At 42.6% G+C, this 18,085-nt stretch overlaps 1 protein-coding gene across 2 annotated transcripts in view; it reads right to left on the bottom strand.

Moving 5' to 3' along the window:
• Window positions 1-18,085, bottom strand: part of SIN3A (SIN3 transcription regulator family member A) — a 67,046-nt gene that overhangs the window by 17,980 nt on the left and 30,981 nt on the right. For both annotated transcript variants that reach the window (XM_027571235.2, XM_027571236.2), the window contains exons 9-17: window positions 17,990-18,079; window positions 15,137-15,255; window positions 14,162-14,372; window positions 13,740-13,856; window positions 11,167-11,405; window positions 9,332-9,515; window positions 7,795-8,368; window positions 4,946-5,115; window positions 152-325 (exon numbers count right to left, since the gene is read on the bottom strand). In XM_027571235.2, the coding sequence (XP_027427036.1) occupies window positions 152-325; window positions 4,946-5,115; window positions 7,795-8,368; window positions 9,332-9,515; window positions 11,167-11,405; window positions 13,740-13,856; window positions 14,162-14,372; window positions 15,137-15,255; window positions 17,990-18,079 (1,878 nt within the window). The remainder of the gene's footprint in view (window positions 1-151; window positions 326-4,945; window positions 5,116-7,794; window positions 8,369-9,331; window positions 9,516-11,166; window positions 11,406-13,739; window positions 13,857-14,161; window positions 14,373-15,136; window positions 15,256-17,989; window positions 18,080-18,085) is intronic.

Genomic DNA, 18,085 nt, shown 5'->3' on the forward strand with positions numbered 1-18,085 from the left:
CCCTCCAGTGAGCTCATAGGAACTCTAAGGAGTTCCAGGAGTGGAATCACTAGATCAAAGTATCCTGGTATGGCTTTGATTTCTGATGGACATAGTTCCAACAACTTATACTGTCACCAGCATGGTCCTTGACTACATGAGTAACTCTCACCTTAAAGCAATTCTCATCTGACATGAGTTGCTCAGCCTTCCGTTGATATGTTGACTCCAGGAGACTCCTGGAAGTCTGCGTGTTCAACTGGCCTCCTGTGGCCCCATTATTGTTTTCTGCCAGGTAAAGGTCAGTCACCTGCACACAGATTTCATCACTCACGATGTGCTGCAGCTGGAATTAAGCAAAGGCAAGTCATCAGTGAACCAAGAAAATATTTCTCCCTTTCATACAGTCAACCTTCCTTTGATAGTTCCAGTGACTCAGCTCAAAAAGTTTTTTTGGTTGGTTACTTTAGAAAATTAATCACACAAAACCAGTATTTCATATTCTTAGAGAATAAGCCCAAATCTTCAACAGTTCACTGGTCCATGAGTATAGCTTTCCTATTTATTTAAAAGCAAAACTAGGGCGCCTGGGTAGCTCAGTCAGTTAAGCGTCTGTCTCAGGCGATGATCTCAGGATCCTAGGATCAAGCCCCACATGGGGCTCCCTGCTCAGTGGGGAGCCTGCTTTTCCCTCTCCCTCTGCAGCTCCCCCTGCTTGTGCTCTGTCAAATAAACAAAATCTTAAACAAACAAAAGCTTAGGCAGCTCATGTTAATGTGCTGCTTAAAGTTCTAAGGAACTGTAAAAAAATTTTACATGAAAGAAATTTTTCATGGCTTCCTGTTTTTATGGTGCTTCTTTACCGTTTATAACTTGCTTTCATACTCCTTCTCATTTGATCTACACAACTACCCCGGGCAGGAGGCTGAAGAGGGGGTGCCCTGTTACACAGGAGACAAATTTCCATTTTAGGTAAGAACACTCACTATGTGCCAAGGTGAGGACAGGGGCTGTGGAGAACCATGAAAGCTAGATCCCTGTCTATATTCCCAGCCTGGGTACAAAGTTGAAACTCACTTAGTATTCCAGATTTGGTTGCTGAATCACTTACCCAGGGGTTCCCAGCTGAAGGAATAGAGTTAGGACTAATATTCAAGCTTCCTGACCCCTAGGCGGATATTCTTTCTAATACATTACTTATTTTTCTACATCAGATAAAAAATATAGTACTTAAATTGTAAATGTTAATTGACTCAATTTCAACACAGGTCAGTCACTATTGACTGTTGGTAATTATTGAGACTATGTTCTTTTTTTAAGATTTTATTTGTCAGAGAGAGAGAGAGAGAGAGAGCACAAGCAGGGGGAGTGGTAGGCAGAGGGAGAAGCAGGTTTCCTGCTGAACAAGGAACCCGATATGGGACTCGATCCCAGGACCTTGGGATCACGACCTGAGCCGAAGGCAGACGGTTAACCGACTGAGTCACCCAGGCATCCCACGCTTAAACTATCTGATGACTGGAAAGTTGAACCTTTTAGAGTTTCCATTCTCATAGTCATGACTATATTTCTATGGAGGAATAAAAATTCCCTCAAATGAAACTTTACTCATAAAAATTGCAAGAGAATGTGAAAAACATATACAAGAAAAAAGCAAAATGTTAACTGCAATATCAATTTGTCTGTTTTACTTTAAAATTCTCAAAAACCACTAAGCCATTCTATTTTTAGGAAGATACATCCTTTTTGAAGTGCTAGTAACTATGACAACTACTTATTTTTAACGTAAAGTCTTAAATGACAAGTATGTGTATTTGTAGATAAATGGACACAGTGCAAGGTCAGAAGGGTGACTGATCTGTCAGCAGTAGAAAGGCCAGCAACTGGAGATGGTTAAATTATAATTAGTCCAGACAATGGGTTCTAATGTGGCCATTAAAATAATGCCTATGATAACCTGGTAACATAGGGAGAAGCTTAAGATACAGTGTTCGGGGCGGGGTGGGGGGGGAAGACTGTAAAAAAAGTGTATCTAAAGCATGGTCTCTATCACGTGGACACTTCTGGTTAAGACAGTCTTGATGAAACAGACCCTGTCACTGACTCCCCATCCACACCCTCTTCTTGGATATCTGGTCCCTCCTAGAGTCTTTGAAAAGGGCAGCCCTATAAAATCAGGGACAACTTGGGGCGCCTGGGTGGCTCAGTTGGTCAAGTGGCTGCCTTCGGCTGAGGTCATGATCCCAGGGTCCTGGGACCAAGCCCCGCGTCGGGCTTCCTGCTCAGCATGGAGCCTGCTTCTCCCTCTCCCTCTGCCTGCCTCTCTGCTACTTGTGCTCTCTGTCAAATAAATAAATAAAATCTTAAAAAAAAAAAAAAGTCAGGGACAACTGGACAGCTCGCGCTCCCAAGCTAGGCTGCTCAGATTCTCTCTCCTGATAATTTAAAATGACACAATGAATGTGTTTGGTAGACAGACGAGCATCTAGATGGAAAGGTCAAGCAATGCTGGGGCCAGAGGCACTGCCATGGCAAGCCAAAGTCCCAGGGGGCTGGAGAAGCCTTGAGTACGTGGCCAAATATCCATCTGCAGAGAGAAGCATGAGAATGAAGCAGATTTCCAGAAAGAAGGCATGCAGGAGAGAGAAAAAAAAAAACAAACTTCCCAGTTCAATCCCTACACTGGCCATTTTCTGAGTTCTATACTAGATATCTGTGAGACCGCCTATTGTGTTAAGACAAATCCCTATTAAATTACATCTGATCCTTGAATAATGTGAGGAGTAGGGGCAATAACCCTCCACAAAGCCGAAAATCTGCATATAACTTTCGACTCCCCCAAAACCTAACTAGTCATAGTCTACTAGTGACTGATAAGCCTTACTGATAACATAAAGTCAATGAACAAATATTTTGTATATGTATTATATACCGTATTTTTATAACAAAGCTAGAAAATATTAGGAAAATCATAAGGAAGAGAAAATGCATTTACAGTGCTATGCTGTATTTATTGTAAAGAATCCATGTGTAAGTGGACCAGCACAGTTCAAAGCCCTGTTGTTCAAGCATCAACTGTACTCTGGAAAAGGTAAATGTATGGCTTGACCTTGAAATATATGTTCTACCTCCAGTCAGCAATGAACTCTGGGAGAACATCAAACAGGATGAGGAGAATGAGAGAAGATATGCCTCCAATTGAGGAGTAAGATGAGAAGCATGAACATAGGTTTTAAAAACACTGGATTTGGGGGCGCCTGGGTGGCTCAGTCGGTTAAGCATCTGACTCTTGATTTTGGTTCAGGTTGTGATTGCACAGTTGAGGGACTGAGCCCCACGTTAGGCTCTGCACTCTGTGCTCAGTATGGAGTCAGCTTGAGATTCTCTCCCTCTGCCTCTCGTGTGTGTGTGTGTGTGTGTGTGTGTGTGTGTGTGCGTGTGCGTGTGCGTGTGCGCGTGTGCGCGCGTCTCTCAAATGTAATCTTAAAAAAAAAATCCCACTGTATTTGGGTTTCTGGACAAAACCTGTTTCTTAAAAAGATTTGACATTATGTATTACTGACTCAAAATCATAACCAGGTGCTTCTAATAAGTGGACAATTACATGTATTGTTTCAAAAACCAACCTCGGGTTTATAAAAGTTAATTCTACTGGATGTTTAAAGGTGCTGGGCTGGCAGTGTGTAAGACTTTACTTCTAGCTGTAGCAGCAGCACACTTGGAAGCAGAAGCAAATGATAACTGGAGTTTCTAGTTTACATATATTTAGATTTTACATATATTTATATTTATGTTTGTACCCATATAATGATTTCAATTAGGAAGGCCTCTTAACTTCTTCGATTTCCAGGAAAAAACTGAATACCTGACAACCTTCATGAAGATGCCAAGAGTCAGTTACGTGAAGTGTTCTTCCTTGACTCTGAGGAGATCCTGTAAAAGGGCGCAGAGCCATGCGTCCTTCCGAAATCAAGGCAAAAGCCTGGGTACTTCGCAAAGAATTCCATATTTTACTCCAAGAAAACACTGAGCAACAAGCTTTTATTCCCCATAGTGGCAGTGAGGACTCTAGAATTTTCTTTGTCAAGTTTTCACTTTATTATTTTTTTAAAGGTTATTTATTTGAGAGAGAGAGAGAGCATGAGAGAGGGGAGCGTCAGAGGGAGAAGCAGACTCCCCTCGAGGAGCAGGAAGCCCGATGTGGGACTCGATCCCGGGACTCCAGGATGATGACCTGAGCTGAAGGCAGTCGCCTAACCAACTGAGCCACCCAGCTGCCCCAAGTTTTCACTTTAAAGAAAGTGACGCACCAACAAGACATTCTGATCCCTTCAGAAATTCAGAACTCAAGGCAAAAGTGGAAACCTATTTGCTATAAATTATCATTGCTGTAAAGAACATACTTACCAACTCCTAGAGTGCCAGAGGAACAAATCACAAAACCAACCACAAATCTAAGTCAAGCGGAACCTCAGATAGGGAGGTAGGGATAGTATTATAGAAGATGTTGTATGAAACCATTCTCACAAAAAGAACTTCAAATATTAAATGAGGAAAATACACAGAATCACCAACACCTACAGAAGTGAAAGCGTTACCCACTGAAAGCTCCCCACTGGGCGATTAGGTAAGAGCAGGGCCAGTACCAATGCTCGCTCTATAGGTAGGCAGCGAGAGAGGGGCAAGACACTGGGTCAGCGGGAGGCTCACTCAACTGTGAGGGCACACTGAGCAGAGCAAAGGAGTCCATTTAGCGGCTAAAGTACTCCCACTCTGTTAACATGAGAGATGTGACATCACCTTAACCTCCCCCCTTTCCTCTAGAGAGCCATACATCCATAAACATCGTTCTATAAGCAAACTGCCCTTTTTTCTCCAACAGACATCTTGCCTTTTCTCTTTGCCTCATCCATCTTTAGGTAAGGACTTCTTCCCTCACCAAACCTAGCCTCCACCGTGCCCTCACCTGTCTGACAATGCTCTGGATTAGCTTGTCCATGGTGAAGGCAATGTAGGCGTGAATGGTGAACATCTCTCTTAGTGAATCTTCATACTGCGACGAGTCTATGTTGCCATCCAGCAGGCTCCGCACCATGTCCAGGAAAGCTGGGTAATAATCTTCTACGTCAACATCCACTGTGGGAGAGATGGGAGAGGTGAGGCCTTACCCTGCTACGAAAAGGTCAGGAGAGAGGGCAGGGCGAAACGCCGCAGCTTGCCTAAAGAGCCTCTGATGAAAGAACCCTAGGTATTCAAACATACGCACTTAATCAGCCGTAGCCAGAGGTGACATCTGACAGGTGGCTACAATGGCCAGTTCTATCAGGGGACAGTGACCCTGCAACTTTAACGGGGGCTCTAACACTCTGTCCATGCCAGAAAGACACTTCATTACACTAGAGCTGCCTGAGAGGAGAACAGAGCAGAATATTCCAGGGAAGAAGTTTCTTCAAAAAGTTGTTGGCTCTTCTGCTGAGAGGAACCTGCCCTCCCAGCCGGCAGAGAGCATTCCTCACATGGGTCACTTGCTCATAAAGCTATTTCAATGAAGCATAAAGTGCAGATGAGAAAAGGCAGACAGCACCACACTCGAGCCCTGGGAAACCTCTCAGGAACAGAAAAATAGGAGTGCAAATTAAATCCCCTATGAATAATGAAGTAACCTGCATTTGTCAAAGTCCTTCTGTTTAAAAATGGATTCCCAACGTTGTACTTCACAAATTGCATTAAATGATCTGTACTTGCTGCACATGAATCACTTCAACCAGCAGCTAGAATCTTTTCAGTTGTTTGGCATCTAGCATTTGGCAACTAGCAGAGTGCAAAAGGAAGCATGAAAGGACTCTACCTTAAACTTACATAAGACCTATTTACTGATATCCAGTGCTGGCAATCAAGACGGTGGCGTGAGGGGGTCACTGGGGTATTGGTTATACTGTTTCTTTTCTTTATAAATTAACATATAATGTGTTATTTGTTTCAGGGGTACAGGTCTGTGATTCAACAGTCTTGCACAATTCACAGCGCTCACCATAGCACATACCCTCCCCAATGTCCATCACCCAGCCACCCCATCCCTCCCACCCGCCTCCATTCCAGAAACCCTCAGTTCGTTTCCTGAGATTAAGAGTCTCTTATGGTTTGTCTCCCTCTCTGGTTTCGTCTTGTTTCATTTTTCCCTCCCTTCCCCAATGATCCTCTGCCTTGTTTCTCGAATTCCACATATCAGTGAGATCATATGATAATTGTCTTTCTCTGATTGACTTATATCGCTTAGCATAATACCGACGTGGATGAGCTAGAGGTTATACTGTTCCTTGATCCAGGTGCTGGTTACACAGGTGTGTTCACTTTGTAAAAATTCACTGAGCTACACAATTTGGATTTGTGTATTTTTCTATATGTATGTTGCACCTTGATAAAAAGTTCACTAAACTGAAAAAAAAAAAAATTTACAAGAACTCTTTTGTCCCTGACATCTGGTTACCGTTTGTAAAGTCTATACAAGAGAAAACAGGCTGAGAGCAAAAGCTAAGTCCATCTCTGTTTATCTGAAGTGTGATGGGCTCATCAAAGACATGCAAAACAGAGAATACAGTTTAAAAGCAACTGGCTTAACTTTCACCACAGAATATCACCTTGTTCAGACCCACAGCACAGGCATGGGCTGTGCTACTGCTAGGCAGACGGTCTTAAGCCAGAATAACACTAGGAGCACAACTCAGACTTGTGCCCACGAGTTATGATCAGTGCGAGGCTTGGCGTTACTGCTCAAGACCCAACAACGTAAGCCTCAAACCAGGTTAAGTCAGTGATCAAGCCAGGATTAGACCATTTGCTCTCTCATTTCTACCCAAGCAGATGGAATCACCGCTCTGAGATCCAAAAGTTGTCTCTCTCAAGCTAGGATTATCGAGATAAAGGCTTTTAACATTAATATCCAGTGTCATTAGCTCTTCAACAGATAGTGAGGGTCACACACGGGCTTCTTACATCAGCAACAGTTTAGAAATTTTTTTAGATAATTCACTCCACAGATCGGCTATTTCTTCAAGGGCACAGAAGAAAGGCTCCACGAAAAAGTTTTTGGTTCACAAACCTAATTTATGAACGGAATAGTTTTCTAGAAGCCGGTAACAGAGAGTTACTTAAAGCACATGGTGGCTTCCTCAGCCCACATTTATTTTCGTTTTCCTGTGTTCTCTATCTTCATTTCTGTTCTGTCTGGTCTGCTGTCTCACACCATCTCTCGACTTTCAATCTCCTTTCCACAAACTATTTGTATCTATTAAGGAATGAACCTCACTGGCTAAGAAGTCCTGCCCAAACATATCTGAGAAAATTCCCATCTGTCTTAGGCATGAACAACTAGGAATCTCTGTTCCGTCATGGAGCAGAATGGACTGTGACATTTTAGTCCCACCCTGTCCTTTAACACACTCTGCAATACCGCAGAGATCTGCCATTTGGGAAACTGATGGCAAATGACACCCACTACCCAGGTGTCCACAGCAGCAGCCATTGAATGTCCATGATCCTAGCACTGCACAGGGTGCTCTGCATACTTTCCCCAATCATCCCAACAACCCCACAAAGTATTAAGGAGCACCTCCATTTCATAGGTACATAGGTTTGGGGAGCTGAAGTAAGGTCACACAACCAGTCAATTCCAGAGCTAGGATCTGAACCCTGGCCAGGCTCTAAGGCCTGCCTGCCTGTGCTCTATGCATAAAAGAAAGCAGTCTCGAGTCTAATTTGGCTCTGAGGCCCCCCAACCCCTCACATCGTCCAGACACCAACAGTCTAAGCACTCACTAGGTTCTTTGAGACGTAGCTGGATGGCAGGGCTGTCGCTCTTGTCTCGTTTTATGCCCAGCACTTCCCGTTCCCACTCTCTCTCTCGGTTTTCTTCTTCAATTTGCCGTTCAGCTTGGGAACAAATCCGCAGCAGCCGCAAGCAGAGAATCTGGTGCAGTCGCATAAAGATATACCAGTTGTTATTAACATAGAAGAGGTTGTATACTTCATCCATCCCTCTTAACTTCTGAGCTGCTGTGTTACTAAACAGTAGCTTGGACTTAGGGGGACTGCCCCCAACACCATTGTGCTTCTTAGCTGCCCCTGTGGCTTCATCTACATCCATCTCTTCTTCTTCCTCTTCCTCCACATCTGAGAGATCACCTCTCTGAGCAAAGAGCAGATCTGGAATGAAATGATGCATGATTTGCTTGATTTTATATTTGTCCTCCTTCTGAATGCCGGTCTGCCTTTTCACATGGTGGATAATCAAAGCAGCGGCATCTTCCAGGATCTGTTTGTCTTCGTAGGCAAGTGAGAGGTGTGGGCCAACAGGTACACCGGCATTGTCTTCTGTAGCCTGCTCTTGCCTCTAACAGGAGAGAGACGCAAAGTATTATGTGACATGTGTCCAGCAACAACAAAAAGACCTACGAGACTGCGCCAGCAGTACATGCCATTATTAACCACAGTGGCAACTGTCTTCCAACCCACAACTTGCAGAAACAGAAATAGATAATGCGGGAGGTATGGTCTGACACCAACATACTGGTATCTTCTACACTGCGAAGACCTACTGGGGACAATGGGACAAAACTGGGACCATCTTTCAAAATTCTGTATTTATGGATATGGAGGATACCACATGAGGTCTAGGACTTGAGGTCTCCAATCTGGGGGGAGAGGTGTGGAAGGTGACAGATCTAACAAAACAGGGATGCTTATTTAAGTTTATGTAAGAGCTCATTTTACCACTCTCACGCCTTCCGTCTATGTTTGACATTTTCATGATAAAATGCTTTTAAAAATTCAAGATCACATAACTTTTAGGAATGCTCAATCATACTGTATTTATGTCTCTATCCACTCCCCATGACTATGAGCCCCAAGAGAACAGGATCAATTTCTTAATCATCACTGTATCCTGCCCCCCAGTACTATATACACTCCTGGTAAGTATGCTGAATAAACACGGAAAAGAAAGTGTCTGGGGATTAATGATAAGTTTCAGTTGTGGGAAGTTGAGAGGGGCTACGTGAATGAAGAAGAGGTACCGTTTTGAGGGAAACAGACGGAAAGACACGTGAAGAGGGAGGCAGCAGGCACAGACAAAGCCAGGATGGTAAACTGGGAAACCAGTAAAGCAGCTCAGGAATAAAGGTAAGGCTTGGATTTAAAATGGCAGAATCAGGAATAGAAGGCTGTGGCAGTTTTGAAGAATCAACATGTCTCAGAAGGTCTTGCTTTCATATACCAAAGATGATTTCCAGGAATCAAAGTCGTGCTGAACATAAAGCCTGGGGTCCTCTCACAAATATAAAAACCTCCAGCTCACCTCATCATAGATACTCTCAATCTCGTTGAGTAAGCTCTTTGACCTCAGGACCTTGGTGTCATTCTGTTTAAAGTTGATGCCCTGGTGGTCCAGAGACTTCAGGTAGTATTTCTCATTTTGCTCTCTCCACACCTTGTTAAAGCCTCTCTGAGCTTCTCGCCATTCTTCCTCTTTCATCTTCAACCTGGAGGGGGGGGAATGGGGGAAGCAGAAACAACAAGACATGGGAATTCAGATGTGGGAATTTTAAGGGAGGGAGTTAAACTCCTTGGGTTTGAATCCTGGCTCTGCCATATGAGATGGTTTCCTTATCGGGAAAATAGGGATAACAGCACCTACTCTCTAAGGGTTTTTTCTTTTATTTTTTAAAAGATAGATAGATTGAAATATTTGAATGTTTAATACCTTGTTCTACATACAATAATAATAAGATAGATTGATCTATCTATCTGAGAGAGAGTGAATGAGAGACAAGCACCAGCAAGGAGACGGGGAGGGGCAGAGGCAGAGGGAGAAGCAGACTCTCCGCTGGGCAGGGAGCACAACGTGGGGCTCGAACCCAGGACCCATGTCCTGGAATCATGACCTGAGCCGAAGGCAGACGCTTAACCAACTGAGTCACCCAGGCGCCCCTCTCTAAGGCTTTAGAAGTGAGAAATGTATCAGACTTACTTTATTTCAAAGGTCAAAAGATACAATAGGTCAAAATTATTGGCAACTTGGGATACTGTTATTCAAATTGTTATACTGTTAATCAATCCAGGCTTGAACTCTGTTACATGAGGAAATTACTCATCCAGGACTTATTCTGGGGAGGTAATTTGTCCCAAAGTCAGAAATCTTACCTAGTTATTTCTCAACAGCAGTCCACAGAATACCCTTGAAAAGGGGGTTCACTTCCTTGGCCAGCTAAAACAAGCACATCTCTTTGCTGCAGGACTTCTAAGAACATTCACTACACTAATGTAAATGCAGAAGTCCGAGAGCAGAGAACTTGCATAGTAGTAATGCTCCTTTGCACACAGAGTTTGGGAATTTCTGATGGCACAACCGATCGAGGAGAGTAAAATCAAGCACTAGAACTGAAGAGTATCCTACATCTCAAAGCCAAAAGTTAAATGCTGCCAGCATGGCAAGAAGAGGGACAGCCTGTGCCAGCTCTTGAGCGAATGACTAGGGAGGAACAAGAAAAGCCGGGCATCTGTGAGCTGTGCAGCAGACAAGAGTTCCTTCACACCACCGTTGCAGGGGATACTGAGAGAGGTCCCAGCTGTTAGCTGGGATTCACAGCAAAGCGCCATGGACTTGGAGGAGCCTGGGGCTCAGCTGTAGCTCTGGCCTCCTTGATGCCTGGTCTTGGGTGGGTACAACAGCCCCTCTACACCTCAGGCTGAAGGCTTGTCAGGAGGAAAAAGTAAGACGTTCTTGGTAAAAATGGCAAGCTAGCCTTTTTAAATAAACATCAATTTTACAAAGACAAAAAAGAGTGTTTTCCTTATTAAAAAACAAAGATGTTAACAATCGTTAATATTGAGTGGCAGGAATGTGAGTGGTTGTGTTCTACTTTGTTCTTTTCCATATTTTAAAATATCCCCTTAAACACAAAGAGCATTCCACTATGGACTTTCAAGGTTTGTTCTCTACTGCTGATTACACAGAACCCCATCAAGAAGCTCCATTATCCCATGCTGAACCTAATTTCCAACAACCAGTGTTGGGGTGAAATGGAGATCTTGTGGGATAGTAACCAGGTTGAAAATGAGGGCCTTAGTTAATGGGACACTGAATCTGTCATGAAGCACACTAAAGCACGAAGGGCACATTCAGTCAGTTACCTTTTGAGGACAATTGGGACGGCAATGGAAGGGTTCTTCCTCAGACCATCAATGATGTCAGCTGCTTTATCAGCATATATCCTCTGGAGTGCTTTTCGATGAATAACTTCCGATGTGCCCCCAAGGGTGTTGTCCAAGCGAAATTTGGCTTGTTCCTCAGCAGACAAGCGAGAAAGCTTCTTCTGTATTGCTTCCAGAACCCGGATCGTTGCCAGATTGGTTTCTAAAACTACATCAAGCTAATTCAAAAGACAAAGTGTGCTCAGAACCCAAACCAGAATAGAATAGCGGTCAAAAGTATGAAGTAGGGAGCCAAATTCCTTGGATTTGAATCCTAGCTCTGCCACAGTAGCCATACAAAATTCTATTTCCTTATCAATAAAATAGGGATAACATCACCTACTCTCATAGGCTGTTTTCTAGATTAGACAATATAATCCAACTAAAGGGTTTAGTGCAAGGCCCAGCATGTAACATCCAATAAAAGATAGATTAAGTGGTAATTGTTACTTCTAACAACACCAGTGTGCTTTGCTTAGGACTACTGACCCCAGACCACAGGGACCTCACAGGAGGCAACCTTACTGACACTTTCCCCTGAACTTTACTGGATTGTTAAAATCTGTTACAAATGATAAAATGAAAACAAAATGAAACAAAATACACAACAATCCCCAAAAGATGATAAATGATGATAAATCAGTCTTATGTGTAAGGTTTTTCAGGGTAACTTGAAATATTTAAATGTTTAATAGCCTTGTTCTACATTCAGTAATAATAAGAGCAGTGACAATCATTCCTTAAGGACTTCAATGTCGTATCTGTGAGTAATCATTTAAATTCTAACAGAACTCCTGGCACTTACTTTCTGGCAAGGGCCTACCCAGATCTGGTTAAGGATATGACTAGCAACCTTTGAGTAACTCTTGTCCTAAGCTTCACACAAAATTCTCCATATGAGAAACAGAAAATGAAGTAAACAAGAAGTCTCAGGGTCCCATGACCAAATGTCTATGGAAGTGTTCCCAGTGTGGCACAGTCGGTTGAGCTTTCAACTCATGGTTTCGGCTCGGGTCAGGATCTCAGGGTCCTGAGACTGAGCCCCTCAGGGGGGTTCAGCGCTCGGCGTGGAGTCTACTTGAGATTCCCCCCACCCGGCTCTCTCTGCCCCTCCCCTGCTCTGTGACATGTGTGTGCACGTGTACTCTCTCAAGCAAATAAATCTTAAAAAAAAAAAAAAAAGTGTCCCAAAGTAATTCTGATGAGCAGGATCCCCCACTAAACATCAATGCACATGTAGCATGATCAAGAAATAAATCTGTTTTTTTCAAGCCACTGAAATTTGGGGGTTGTCCACACTGCAGGATCACTAACCTATCCTGATGTATAAAGGAATGCTCCTTCAAACTAGCCCATCCCACTCAATCCTAAGCACATGCACACACACCTTCATCCTCATGCCTGTAATCACAGAAGGGAAATGCGGATGTTGCCTTTTATAGGCATACCAATTGAGGATAGGAACATCCTGTCAGAAAAAGATGCCAATCTCTGCTTTCTAACTCCTCATTTAACCTTACTAAACGTAGGTAACAAGGAAATGCTTTCTTCAGCCTGATACACATTCCATGGAAGTTAGCATCTGTCATGATTTCGTTTTGTGCAAATGGTTGAAACTCCTCATGAACACTGGGGCCAGTCACCTGCCAGTGACTGCCACAACATGTGGCTCTTCATTCAAGACATGCCAGAAACAGCTGAATCAAGTGTGAAGGGGGAATGGCTGGCAGAGCTAAATCAGCATGGATTTAAAAAAGAGCAAGATCTCTCCCATCTATATGAATAAGCAGGGCCAGTTACTTTTATATAATAAATACATTAAATAGGATACACATCATTTTACCTCTTCAGACACATTGAACATTCCCTTTTTGTTGATATCAGTGAGCTAGATGTTTTAACACACTGGGGATTCTGAGCCCACTCTCACTGCTCCTACTCCTGTACGGAGGCTCTCCCAGCTCACTTATTTACTCCAGCTCTTCCCTTCCCGACTACTTTAAAATAAAGCCCTAATTTCGCTTTCTTTCACAAGGAGCCAAATAAATAAGATATAGGAGAGAAGAATTCCAGTTCTCACAGGAGAGTTGGTTTGCTAACCATGTCAAGATACCTGCTAAGAATGACAATATACACTTTAAATAATTAAACCTCTTTAAGAAAGTCCAGTCAGCCTTAAGATATAAGATACGTATGTGTTTTGTATACCCTGTAAAACACAATAAACTTTAAAATGTTGTTAAAAATTCAAGGAATTATTATTCAGCCATCAATGGATAACTTCAAAAGGGTTAAAATGGCCTAGATAGGTTACACTTGCCCTAAAATACTACTAATATATTTGATGAACTCGTAAAGCATTGTAAGTAGAACAATAAGCATTTACTAGTGAAGAACATGAGCCTTTGGCTCTTTGGTCTTAAAAAGCCAAGCCTCACAGACAGGTATTTAAGATATCTTAGCATTTAGTGCCTCCCATTTCCACAACCTCCAAATGATGAAGGAGCTTGTACCTCAAAGCGTTCATCTTCACAACGATAGATGTGTTCTTCATACTGGGTTTTCTTGGAACTAACAAAGGTGGAGTCCTCAGACCAGGAAGGGAAGGAAACCCAAGTATCATTTAAAACCTTTGGGTAAAAGAAGAGAAACTGAAGCTAAAGTGTAACAAAGCTTTCTGGTAATTAAGCATTCTCAGTAAAAAGACAGACATAACTCTAGGGAATGGGAGAAATGACTAACATTACAGCTTTCACCTTTAGCAAGTTTGGAAAGATGGGAAAGGTTCTGGATAGTAGTATAAAACATTTTCTTCTGAGAAAAGACAAAGAAGGGACTTGATTTCCTCATTCACATAAATTCTCAATCCCTGGTGTCACTCCCTTCTGGAGGCAGGAGAAGATTGAGGGCTGATCCTTTCTAGGGAAAGCCTTACCTCTTTACAGAGAGGAGTCCGTCCTGTACACTTGGGCTGCTGGTAACTCTTTGGTAGGGCTCGATAGCTGGAGCCCAACCGTTTACAAGAGGCATAATCTATCTCCATGGCAATGCCCTCTGTGGCTCGCTCCTTTGGAAAGGTTTCCAGATGTACAGACTCCTTATAGCCCAGAAAATTTTTAAACCAATTAAACAATTCAGGGAATTTCCTAAAGAATCAAACCAAAAACTGGTGAGCAATTAGAAGCACGATGCAGTTATCCTGCTACTACTATTTGGTGTTGGGTCAGAACTCTGCTACCAGGGACAAATTCCAATGACAATTATTATTTCCTGCCTAAGAAGTCCTGCTTCTGAGCATCTGGCTTCCCCTTTTCTTGTAGAGCACTCCAAGACCAGTTAGGGTACTGATGGAAGAGTTGCACCAAAACTAAGCAATAACCAGCTGTTCTTCTAATCAAGAAGACCGCTTTAATGCTCAGATCATTCTTAGGTTGTCAAATACAGTCAAGATTCTAGAACCCCAGGGGTGCCTGGGTGGCTCAGTTGGTTGAGCGGCTGCCTTCGGCTCAGGTCATGATCCTGGAGTCCCGGGATCGAGTCCCGCGTCGGGCTCCCTGCTCAGCAGGGAGTCTGCCTCTCCCTCTGACCTTCCCTCTCTACCATTCTCTCTCTCTCTCAATAAATAAAAAAATCTTAAAAAAAAAAAAAAGATTCTAGAACCCCAGAAGAGACTGGTCTCTATAAACATCCAAGAGTGGTCAGCGCACCGGGAAACCACTAGTCTTGGCCGATGCCCTCTCTGCCTAGTTTTCCATCTGTAGAGTTAAACTAGAAGAATTCCCGGAGGACTCCTGTGACACTGACATTTTATGAGTCAACTAACTGACCCACCATCATCAAATCATGTTTGCCCATCACATACCCTCACCTCCATAGCACCCATCAGGGCTGAGCCCTTCACTCCACTTACCCCAGGAAAGGAGAGACTAGCTGTACAAGCTCAGCCCGAGAGATCACCTCCTGGTTAAAGATAACAAGACAGCGCAGGAAATTCTCATAGGCCTCTGCACTCCGTAGAGCCTTTCGGACCTTATGGAGACAACAAGAGAAACAGTTAGATGGGAAATCAAGAGATCAAAGATTGGGAAATTTAAAGTTATTTGATGATACTACAGGAGCTGATGTTAGTTTTTTTAGATGTGATAATGATTATGTTTGAGAAAAGTGTCACTTTAAAAGGAAACTTACTAAATACTTATGGATGAAATAACATAATATCTAGGATTTGTCTCCAAGTAAGCCAGGGTGGGTGAGAGTACATATGAAACAAGTACACTGGCTAGTAGGAGGGAACTGCAGAGGCTGGATGATGGGTACATGAGGAGTATTCCACTCGGCTCCTTCATTTCACATGTTTAAAATGTTCCACAATAAAAAAAATATAAATGAGATCCTAGAGTATTACATTTACCTTCTTATATGCTTGATTTTCCAACCATATCAGAGTTACCCTAGTTTTTGTTGCTTCTCCTGACAGATGGTTACAGCAAGAATCTTTGTCAACACTGTTTTTAAACTCTGGTAATCTTGAATAATTTTTTAAATAAGACACTTCTGTCCTCTGAACTGATCCTTTTCCTTCCTCCACTTATAACACTGAACACTTTAACATCCAAAAACCTAAAAATGGTCAAGGGCATACACAAGGTAAAACTAGCCTGACTAGATGAGCAATGTGGAGTTTCAATTTCAAAAGTAAATATTTAGGGGCGCCTGGATGGCTAGGTCGTTAAGTGTCTGCCTTCAGCTCAGGTCATGATCCCAGGGTCCTGTGATCAAGTCCCCCATCAGGCTCCTTGCTCAGCAGGGAGCCTGCTTCTCCCTCTGCCTCTGCCTGCACCTCTCCCTGCTTGTGCTCACTCTCTCTCCCTGATGAATAAATAAATAAAATCTTAAAAAAAAAAACCAAAAAAACTGTAAAAAAAGTTTAAAAAGTAAAAAAAAAAAATGAAAGTAAATATTTAGTATTGTGGTCCTTTAGTGAGGACTGTAGACAGATCCTCACCAAACCAAGCAGTTTAGCAACAACCCCTTCTCCAGGCTCCTGTATACTTTTATAACTATCAGTCAGTAGACATTACATGGAATATGCATTTTCACAAAGCCAAAGATGAAAGAGAACTGTCCTTTTTGTACTATACATAATATTGACTGACTTCTAATTTTTTATCAGCCTTTAAACATGCACAAAAGTAGACTGAATAGTCTAATGAACCCCATGTATTTGCCCAGCCTCAATGATCAATATAAATTCTATTTCATCTACAACTATTTCCTCCACCACTGAATTTTAAAGCATATTTCAGACATTTCATCTATACAGCTGACCTCTGAACAACATAGGTTTGAACTGTGTCCCACTCACACGGGGATTTTGATACATACAGCACTGTAAATGTATTTTCTCTTCCTTATGATTTTAATAACATTTTCTTTTCTCTAGCTTATTATACAGTATACTGTATAAAAAAAACATACAAAATATGTTACTCAACTGTTAAATATTATTGGTAAAGCTTCTGGTCAACAGTAAGTTTTTGAGGAGTCACAAGTTATACTCAGATTTTCAACCCGCATTGTTCAAGGGTCAACTATATCAGTATGTGTCTCTAAGAAATAAGTACTCCAAAGACAAACAAAAAAATACCATCACTCTTTAAAAAATTAACTTATTCACACACCACCCCTCCACTCTTGCATTGTCATTTGTTGGTTGTAAGCTGGGCTTCCACATTTCCCTTAAAAGCACCAAATGCCCAGGAAGCCCTCAGGAATGGTTCAAATCAGAGCCAAAGACTCAACTGTTAGGCAGGAGAGCTCACACAGGTGCAGCAGGCTAGAGAGAGATCAGGAGGCACCAATCATGGAGATGCTAAAACACCTGCCCTTTTGCAAAAAACCCAAAGTTGCAAGACAGGGTAAATCTGCACCAGATCATTCCAGGCTGGTTCCTGCCAGTGAGAAGTCTGACAGTTACCAATTACCCTGACGAAAGCAGCCCGCTAGTCATCAAGTTGACTCCAAGGAGGAAGTCAGACATAGGAGGAGAGTTAAACCAATACATCACACAACACTGTTTACACCAGTAATCGCAACGCTGGCTACTTATCAGGATCACCTAGGGAACTTTGAAAACATACAGTTATATCAGAAATCCCACAAACCCTATATGCAATACCACATATAAGTACCACAAGCAATTAGAAGATTACAAGTCATCTGAAGTCCTCAACAACTGGTACAGACCTGGATATACAGTGGGGAGCTCCAAACATCTTTCAAGAGTAACATCATGCATTTTTTATTTTATTTCTTTTAAAGATTTTATTTATTTATTTGAGAGAGAGAGAATGAGAGATAGAGAGCACGAGAAGGAAGAGGGTCAGAGGGAGAAGCAGACTCCCCGCTGAGCAGGGAGCCCGATGTGGGACTCGATCCCGGGACTCCAGGATCATGACCTGAGCCGAAGGCAGTCGCCCAACCAACTGAGCCACCCAGGCGCCCAACATCATGCATTTTTTAAAAGCGGTCTTCCACCATGGGAAATCCTATAAACTACTTCACAAAACCCAAACAGACAATGCTATTTCCCTAGCTGTGCTAATGGTTCCGGTAGCCTGAAAGGACCTACAACTTAGAAACTATGTTAACAGGCAGAAAGTCCTATCAGCTTCAAGTCTCTATAACAAAATCTTCTTGGGGATTGGGTGATTTTCTTCTGGCATTAATAGCCTATATTAAATCTAATTCAATCATTACTCACCTTATCAAAAAACAATGATTCCGTTCCTACACCATGCTTGCTGGCATCTGCCATGGAAGAATCCTTTAAGCTGAGCAGTTTAGGTTTCTTCTGCAA

The sequence above is a fragment of the Zalophus californianus genome, chromosome 6, assembly GCF_009762305.2.
Source record: "Zalophus californianus isolate mZalCal1 chromosome 6, mZalCal1.pri.v2, whole genome shotgun sequence".
Lineage (NCBI taxonomy): Eukaryota > Metazoa > Chordata > Mammalia > Carnivora > Otariidae > Zalophus > Zalophus californianus.